Source organism: Vigna umbellata, unplaced genomic scaffold, assembly GCF_029865625.1.
Source record: "Vigna umbellata cultivar VRB3 unplaced genomic scaffold, Vumbellata_1.0 scaffold_674, whole genome shotgun sequence".
Classification (NCBI taxonomy): Eukaryota; Viridiplantae; Streptophyta; class Magnoliopsida; order Fabales; family Fabaceae; genus Vigna; species Vigna umbellata.
This window is the reverse complement of record NW_028274441.1, coordinates 36,279-46,604: the sequence shown is the minus strand read 5'-3', so window position 1 is coordinate 46,604 and position 10,326 is coordinate 36,279. Positions and strand designations below refer to the sequence as shown.

At 30.1% G+C, this 10,326-nt stretch overlaps 1 protein-coding gene across 1 annotated transcript; it reads left to right on the top strand.

Moving 5' to 3' along the window:
- Window positions 1-290: 290 nt before the first annotated feature.
- LOC124820538 (protein CURLY FLAG LEAF 1-like) lies at window positions 291-2,209 on the top strand. Its single transcript, XM_047292252.2, has 3 exons — window positions 291-583; window positions 717-980; window positions 1,670-2,209. The coding sequence occupies exons 2-3, from the start codon at window positions 732-734 to the stop codon at window positions 1,991-1,993; spliced, it is 573 nt and encodes a 190-aa protein (XP_047148208.2). The 5' UTR covers window positions 291-583; window positions 717-731; the 3' UTR covers window positions 1,994-2,209.
- The last annotated feature ends 8,117 nt before the right edge of the window (window positions 2,210-10,326 follow it).

Genomic DNA, 10,326 nt, shown 5'->3' with positions numbered 1-10,326 from the left:
TTTTATTATTAGTATTATGTTCAGTTCTTGGACAATCTCAATGTTTCCCAATCCCCTCAACATTATTACCGTTAATTTTTGTGATTTTGATGATGTAGTGGGTTATACTGAAGCAAAATTTGCACACAAAAGATGATGTTTGAGTTGTGGAAATGGATAGAGATATTATGAAGTAGAATTGTTAGATTAATAAATAAATAAATAAAAATGGAATGGTATGGGAGTATTATATATGATAGTTAAAGGGAGGTGGAAAAGCGCGTGAAGTTTGCAGCGAAAGCAGCGAAGCGAGACAAAATGCAACCCACAGTGGTTCCCTGGAGCTGACAGCTGCTACCCCACATCGTGAAGATGAGCGTCGGACACGCGCACAGGGAGAGCGTGTGAGATGTATGTATTTCTACCCTTAAATGAACAACAATGTCAATATCTCAAGCCTCCCTCCGTAGCCAGTTAGTTCTCATTTGTATTGCTTCCAAAATCTCTCTGTGGGGGGTATGTGCGTTGTTCAGTACAACTAGTTTTGGTGCAGCTGTTCATTTGATTTTGCTGGCTGGCTGGCTGGCGAGCTTCGCAGTCGCAGGTAATAACGGCGCATCTTATCCGATCAGATAAATTATAATTAATTTATATAAATATGTGTATGTATATATATATATGGTGGTGGCTAGCTTTGTGTTGTGGTTTCCATTAATTGTTGTTGGCAACAATGACAGCTCCAATCCAAAAATATGGAGGCGATCACTGCTTCCTTAGAGAGGTCTCTTCAAAACTGTTCTTTAAACAACGATAACCACCAGAGCAGGAGGGAAAACGGGTCAGCCGCAGATGCAGCAGTGCCACCAGGCTTAGGAATCTCATCCACCTCGGACCATGTCCCGGACACGGATAATAATCATAACTCTAACTCCGACACCACCTTAGAGCTCAACTCTCACATCTCACTCCCTTATCACTGGGAACAATGCCTAGATTTAAAGGTTCATTCCCCCCTTTCCTTTTTTTCTCTTTTTCCCCTCCTCCCCATTTATTTATTTTTTCTTCCGTTCTCTTCTAACAAATCATAAAACCTATACTCCCTGCATGAAACTGGATCTTGCCTCTAGCTCATGGTTTGGAGCCTCTCTACGTTGTTGTTGTTGTTGTTGTGTATCCCATGCCCTTCTTTCCAAGACAACAGTTTTCCACATGTTTACCACCCAAAACCCTAGAAAAACGATTTTTTTTTTTCATTTCCTTCTTTTTCTCTCTATTAGGGAAGCAAGATGCAACTTTTCGGAGTTAGACCATCCTCAAGTCATGGACAGTATTTATTTCTTCTTTTCTGTTATTGGGGAATTTAATTTGTGAATACGTATACAAGGTGTGTGTATATATATAGAGAGAGAGAGAGACAGACATGTATGTATGTTCTCTAGTCATTAGCCTTGCAGAAGAGAAGGACCAGGCGAAACAGTTCCTTTAATATATGTTTTTGATCCTAGCTATTTGTAATTCTGATCCGGGTAAGAGGGGTGTGTTATTATTTTCGTTTTCTATTTCCGTGATTCCTTGGTTTGGTTCATTTGTTTGTTTTGAATTTGTTATTTGGTGAAAAGAAGGTTGTACGTTGTGAATTTGTGAGTGTGAACGTGGAATTGATGAGTTAACATGTATATATATGCAACAGACGGGGGAAATTTATTACATTAACTGGAGGAACGGAATGAAAGCAAAGGAGGATCCAAGAGCAGCAATGGCAGAGTATAGTGTAAGTAGGGATTGTGAATCCGAAGAAGAGAGCTGGTACGACAGCGAAGAGTCTTCATCGGAGTCATGTCCTTCTTCATCGAAGGAGAACTATCCGGGTTCGTTGGAGAAACAGAATGTTTTGGTGGTGGCTGGGTGCAAGGGCTGTCTCATGTATTTCATGGTGCCCAAGCAGGTTGAAGACTGCCCCAAATGTAGTGGTCAACTCCTCCACTTCGATCGATCCGAAAATGGCTCTCCATGATTTCCACTTCTCTTTTTTGTTCCAATTCCACCCTTCCCCCTCTCAGTGTCTTTTTTCTCTCCTCTTCTCAGTGTGAAACTATAGTTCTTTCTCTTTTTTGTTTATTATTTTTAGATGAAATTTTCAATCTTTTCAACTAAGAGACCCTTTCTGCACTTCGATCTTCACCATAGGTTTTTTTTTTTTTTTTTTTATTAATTACTGTTATTACTTTAACATTTTGTGTTTCTCTCGGTCCTCAATAAATAAAATGACATATATTCGGTCAATATCTACAGTGCTGGCAGTAAGGTCAGTTTTAGAAGAACGAAAGAATAATATTTGTAATGATTGCGACGTGTAGCGTTCGTGCCTTTTCATATATTACTTTTAGAAAAAAAATTAAATCAATGTATTGTCTCTTGTAGATTGTTGTTTTACCGTCTAGGTCCACCTTAGTTATTTAGCGCCATTAGTTTATTATTTCATTTTTGTTATTATATATATACATATATATATATATATATATATATATATATATATATATATCATATGCATGATTCAAAATATTTTTAAGAGAATTATTTATTTTATTGTTAAGGCTGTTAAACAACAAGAAAGAAAAAGTCATAATATTAAAAAAAAGAACGATTATGCTTAACACGTGCACTTAGTTTCAAGGGATTTTGAAACATTCTTTTTGGTGAATAAAATAAGTTATTCCAACAAAATAGAGTAGAGAAATTCAGAATTGGTAATATTTGACCTAACAAAGCAAGTTTTTTTCACTCATATTCGATAAGATAGCGATATTTTAATAATATTTTTTTGACAACATTCTAACATCATCTACGTGTCATTTTGTAATTGATTAAAAATTACTTCACAATCAATAATAATAATTATAAATATCTAACATAGATCAAAATGACACATAAATAATATTAAAATGTTGAAAAAAATATTATCAAAATATCATTATCCTATTCGATATTTTCGCCGAACGAGCGGGTTTCGATTTAAATTCAAATGTATGTATTATAACTACAGGATTATTGTTAATGTGATTGATAAGATACACGTTAGATCAAAGTAAGTTTTTGGTAAAGTAAGGGTTGGCGCTCTGGTCAACTGCTTAGGCGTGTTTGACAGAACTTTCTGAATAAAAAAGTAGGAGAAGAAGATTAACATAATTAGGAGGGTTCGCGATGGTGGTGGCTGAGTCGTGAGTTGGTGTGATTCAATGATTGCCCACTACGAAATTAACAACAACAAAAAAATATATACTTTCACACACATTACTTTTTTCACATTTATTTAATATTATTATTTCTTATTTTTTATTCTTCTTTTAATATATATATATATATATATATATATATATATATATATTCACTATTTTATTATCATTTTATCTGTATCTCTGTAAAATGTGTCATTCTATAGCTTGCCACATAACACCATCTTACATAATTAAACTCATATTTTTCAACATTTGATTACGGGTAAATTTATTTCATGTATATAAATAAAAATAACTTCCAAGGTAATTAATTTCTCATCGTACATAAATTGTTTTAAGTATGAAAGTTTTCCATTTTACTTTATTATGTAAAAATCTTATGATGTTGTGAAATATCAAGGATAATCCCTTATTATATATTTATAGCATGTTTGGAGCAACTTAAAAATATACTTTTCAGCTGTTTTTATTGTTGAAAGAATTTATTTATATTAAAACCTAAATATTTGGGAATTTGAATGAAATTTATGTTTTTTTTAAATAAACCTTTTTGAATTTACAATTTTATAATCTGTTACGTTTTTCTTCAACATGTTTTCGTTATTTTATTATATAAAAACATTTTTTTATTCCAAATAATATTAACTTTAATCTCAGTTATAATAATCAATTATAGATTAATATTAAAATAACTTAATATCTATGAATATTTCAAACCATTATACTTTAGTTCGTCCATCCACGCATGTATGCATATAGGTGGGGTTAGCGTTTCTGAATTTTGTTTGTTCAATTATCCATGGCCAGCTACATTCATTATTGGTCAGTGCGTGGTTATATCCACAATATTTTTGTTTTCTACATTTTTTCGACATTTTTCCTTTTTTATGATAGGTTTTGGGTATTCGTCATAGGATATCGGGCTAGTCCTGTAAATGAAAGGGATATATAGAGATATGTTGATTTTCCAATCCATTTTAAAAATGCAATGACTACTCACTTATTTTGTTTTATGAAAACAAATTGATAGAAAAAAAATTATGTTACGAACGTCTTTACTTCCAGAATTATCCTGTTAATGATATTATATAAATTTTTCTATAATATACAGACAACTTCTTATGTGTTTCTACTTCCAAATACACTAACATTCTTTAAAATAAGAAGTTAATTTAAATCTCATAACATTTTATTCAGAATTAGATTAAGAGTGAAACATACACTTGCTTTAAACCTAAATTTTTTTTCTGAATTTCTTTTTTAATATTAATATTCTTCTATTAAATTAATTATACAATTTTATTTAAAGAAAGATACTTTCAAACATTTTTTAGTACTAATATAAATTAATTAAAAAATTATATTTAAGAAAAAAAATATTAAATTTTGTTAGAATTAATATACATCTATTAAATTAATTATAATTTTATGTTTAAGAATAAATTTTAATTTGTTAATTTTTATTGGTATTTAAATAAAATTTAGGGTTAAATATGTTTTTAGTCCCTAAACTATTGGCCGTTTCTGGTTTTCGTCCCTCTTCCAAAGTAAGGTACAATTTGATCCTCATTCTTTAGAAAAACGTTCGTTTTAGTCCTCAAAATTTTGTTTTTAGTCCTCGTTTTAGTCCTCAAAACGTTCGTTTTTTCGACTAAAACGAACGTTTTTTAAAGATTGAGGACCAAATTGTACCTTACTTTGGAAGAGGGACGAAAACCAAAAACGGTCAATAGTTTAGGGACTAAAAACATATTTAACCCTAAAATTTAACTAGTTAAAACCTTTTCTCAGTAAATTATTACCTTTTTTTTAGATAAAAGAGAATGATTAGTTATTTGTATTATCTTGTAATAAATTTTGATTTCTATTTTCTTTCTTCATTTTTATGTAACTTTTTCATTTACTCATTTGACTTTTTTTCTCTCCTTGCTTTTCCTATTATAGAAATATTTTTTTAAGAGTTTTGACATATATCATTGAATTTAATGTTGCTAGTGTGTACCAATTTTTTTATTTTCATTTTTTGTTAATGTGTTTTCCTTTCTATATATGTTGTTTTTTTTATTATTTGCTTAATTTATTAGGATTATAAATGTGTTTCTTTTGTCTGATTTTAATTTTTTTATACTTTTTGATTTATGAATTTTTTTAAGTCTTTTTTTTACATATATTTTGATAGAGAACTGAAATTTTTGTTTAGATTGGATTACAGAATTATTAACTAGATTAATATTTAGTCTTTTGATAAATAATGAAAATGAAATATTTAATAAAATAAACCATAAACAGGAGTTGTAATTCAAAAACGAAAATTAAATAAAATTAATTATGACAATTTAAATAATGTCATAAAAGAACTCAACAGATAAATTTTAAATAAAATACTTCATTTTTAAGTTTGATTTATTTTCTTAAAGCTTTGAGTTATCTTTCATTCGAGTACAATACTATAAGAAAAATCAAATAAAGTGTCTTTAATTTTAAAGTGTTTTTCATTTTAAATATTGAAACATCATGAATCTTACGTTGATTATATAATTGTTATCATCCACTTCATTGTTTATCCTAAATTTTGTGAAAATTTTTAAAATATATTATTTTCATTAATCTCAAAAAGAAAACTACACCCTAAACTGAACACCATCTAAAATATATTATTTTCATTAATCTCAAAAAGAAAATTACACCCTAATCTGAACACCATCTAAATAATATTATCTTGTATAGTTATTATGTATAATATTTAAACTTTTTTAAATAATAAATAAATTATAATTTAAAATTAAAATATATCAAAATTTATAATAATTACAAACATATGAAAAGATTAGTACACGTTTTAATAAAAAGAAAATTATGTAATACATGCAACTCTGCATAAAACAAAATTAGTAACCAGAGTGATAAATGCCCATTCTATCATAACTTCTTTAGTTGTTTACCATATTTTTTTTATCAATTAAAATATTGTTTTAGTATACGTAAATATAAGTTATTTAAAATTAAAGAATATCACTTGAACAGTAAACTTTTTATTTTTAATAATTCATATTAAAATGAAAATTTTATTCATAAACACATATTTTGAACAACTCATATTAAAATGCTCTTAAGAAACATTTATAAAGGTGGATACACTAAAATAATTAGTCTAAGTAGTTCATATTTTAGTGAACCTCATTTCTCTTGAAAGTGCAAAAGTTGTATGCAAACCAAAAAGAAAAATGTATACCAATTAGAATATGATACGAAATATATTAAAGTATTCAAAAATAAAGTTTAACTTCAACCAACGTCCAAATAAGAAAGTTTAAATTTAAATTAAAAGTACATTGAACACTAAATTATATATGCAGCTGATTGAACCGCACGGTTTTAGTGGTAATATATAAGCAAAAAAGTTCAAAATTTCGTTCATTCTCTCCATGCACTTTTTCTTTCCAAATTTCTGAATTCTTTTTTCTCCTCTTTCTCTCTACAAATTCTCTCTAGAAATTCTCACTTTTCTTCATCTGATCATCAATCAGGCCGTACCTGAGCTTTCCTGGTGTCAAGAGCTTCTCTTTTCACCGATCAAGTTGCTGTTTTGGAGTTGGTAAGTTCAATTCCTTCGTCCTTTAAGGTTCCTGCATTTTCTGTTACATGCAAGCAATGTTCAGCTTGCATGTGTTCATCAACTACTTCTCTGAATTTTTTTTCTATCTTTGATCCTTTGGTTGGTTCCTTTTCACCAATTAGAAATTTGTAGGCTGCCTTAGAAGTTAGTCACTCTTGAGTTAGGCAAGACGGTGGAAGTGTAGAATTTGTCTAGTTTATTCGAGGTAAGGGAAGCTAAATAATTTAACTTGTATGTTTATATGTTTGTAATGAATTGTATGATTGATTGAAATGCATGTTGAATTTCTGTTTTCGATTGAATGTGTATGTGAGGACTGAACTCTGTGAACTGGACTTGGGGAGTATTATGCAGAAAAAGTGTTCGGTTAGTGTCAAATTGAGGAAGTGAGAGGGTGAAAATTAGAGTTTGAGGTTGGGAGTGGTTTTTGGTAGTGAGACGAGTTTGAACAAGTGCATTGTGACCTATTAGAATCATGTTTGGAGGATTAGAAGTTGGGAAAAATATTTGGTTTTGGGTAAATTCTAGTGTTCTTCATAATTCTACAGAATTTTGCAAAATTATGCAAAACGCGGAGTGTGCACAGTTGGCCGTTCGGTCTTGGTCAAGCGCTCGGTCTTATACTATTATTTATGTTAGTGTTAGCGCTCAGTCTTATACTAGCATTTATGTTAGTGTTAGCGCTCAGTCTTATACTAACATTTATGTTAGTGTTAGCGCTCGGTCTTATACTAGCATTCAGTTTAGTCTTTGTATTCAACTTAGTTTTTAGTACTCAATTTTTAATATAGTGTTAGATTTTCCCTAGTAGTCGGCCTTCGTCAGTGTGTCGGTAAATTGTTAGGTCTTGTCTGTTATAGACTGTTCGGTTATATCCTTGGGTAGTGAGAAATCGTTCGGTCTCCAACGTTCACAAGGTTCTCGATCTTATGAGTGAGGATATGATTGTTGAATGAAATTATATGTTAAATGATGAGAATTATGTTTTTAAGTATTGTGGAAGAAAATTCCAAGGCGGAATGTCTCGTGGATGGATATTGAATTGTAAAGTATGAATGTGGATATCGTGCTAAGCTGATGTTTATCCTGATATTCTGTGATTACTCATTCTCAAGTAGAGAGGAGTAACTCATGTGTGAGAATGGCAGGAGGTCCTTTAACCTCAGAGTATCGAGGTAATCTTCACTGGACTTACCTTGTGGGGTAGCTTGATGGGTGTCTTGTTGTTTCACCACCACAAGTGCAAAAACACCTGTAGCTACACATTCATACAATCTGGATGGTCGAGTCAAGTGTTAGGTCTATGGATGAATATAGTGTTCGGTCATTATTATTTGAGTGTTCAGTTTGTATATGCTTCCTTGTAATCAGTTTTGGTATGTAGTAGTGTTCGGTTCGACATTGTTTGAGCTTGAGTAAATTGTATGTATGTGTATACAATTAAATTACATTAGCTTACCCTTATTTCTTGCTTTTGTCCATGTTTCCTGCTCGGTTCTTCTTGTGCAATGATCACCCTATGGGTGTGAGCAATTGGAGAAGAGTTCTCGGTGGAGCAGTCCTTGGAAGGAGAGGACCCCTTGACTTAGTACAAGACCGTTCGGTCTTGTGAATAGTTTTGTATGAACCGTTTGGTTATAATCCTAACTTGGTAATAATCGTTCGGTTATGCACATAGTTTTGGAATAGTGTAGGACTTTTTGTAAAGTTTTAAATTTTATGGTTATTTTGTAATAACTGTAAGGTTAACTTTATTTCTAGTAGCTGTTTTACCATATTATTGAATAATGACACCTGTATATAGTTTTATGCTATATTTTTGGGATGTTACGTTAATGTTATCAGAGTAGTTCTTTTCTTAGAAATCTTGTAGGATATGAGTGTACTATGCTTGTGTTGTGTACTCATAGTATGTTATGTATTATCTTAGTCTTTTTGAGTTAGACTGATGGCCCTCTCTGTGTAAACAGAAGATGGCAAATAGATCTCCTCCTTCTCCACCCGACAATCCTGATACGTCCAACGTTCTGAGAATGATGGAATCAGTATTGGAAGCAATGCAGCAACAAAACACTGCATTAGTTCATCAACATATTGTAGCTTTGCAACAGTTGGATGCTGCTAGGGTGTCAGTTGAGACATCCAAGAGGCAATATTTGGATTTAATGTTAAGTGGTCGGGCTACAGCGGGTTCTTCTTCATCCAATCATTCTCAAGAATGGAGTTTGGAAAGTTTTCTTCAACATCATCCGACCAAGTTTGATGGCAAGTTCAGTCCGGATGAAACCCTTTTTTTTGTTGCGGGTAGATGTAACCATTAAACTCTTTTATTTTGAGAATGCTTTGACTATATATATATATATATATATATATATATATATATATATATATATATATATATATATATATATTCCATTAAATGCTAGTATTATTTTTTTTTACTTAATGCTTGCTTTGATATGACCATTCATAGCTTGATACTTGGTTCATTGGGTATTAAATAATATATTTTGAAACGTATACTTGAAACAAGATACCTAAAGTTGCTTGTATCTAGGGGTGGAAGTTAACCTATTAGTTGTCTTAAACCCTAATTCATACAGTCAATATGCTTATTAGAAGTTCAAATGATTGACTCATAATAAGAAAACCTAGGCTCATTTTTGTGAGGGATCAGGGTTTGAGTAGACTCGTGGGTTAATATTAATATATTAATAGTGAAGAAGTGAGTGTTTATATGCATGAGAGTAAAATCAATCAAATCTAGCCTCAATAATATCAATCCATACAATTTCTAGCAATTTTTTCATTCCTAAATTTCTTTAACTTCTAAAGTTTATCTTTACTGATTATGCATTAATTTACTTTATTGCACATAATATCAAATCATGAAATTATTCTTTAATCTATATTAATTATTGATTATATGATTATTTAATATTACGTGAGTTTGTTCGAAAAGGATATTTGTTACATTTGGTACTTTTGTTATGGAAATTAAAAGAGATTATGAGATAGATATACCATAATATTTTCCTACTGAATAAATTTTCTGAGGTCAATTTTTTTTATTAGAAAAAATCTAAGGACCTAAAAAAGAAAATCTGAGTTGATGGTTTCAAAATAATGAAATACTACAATATTTTAATAATAAAAATTTTAAATTATAAATAGACTTTTAATAATTAATTTTTTTTTATAAAATTACGATATATAAATATTTTTTCTATATTTTTTTAAACCTTCATCTATATTTGATTTATTTAAAATATATAAATAAATATAAATCTCATTTTTCAAGTTAATTTTATAAATTTTAAAAATTCACTTTTTAATATAAATCTCAGCAATCTTCCACTTTTAATGATAATAAATATTTAAGCACAAACTAATAAAATAATAAGTAGCATATAATCATATTAAAACGTGTAATTACTCTATTTTTCGACCGCCAGGTGATTGGGCCTTACGATACACAGACACAGTAACTGTGAC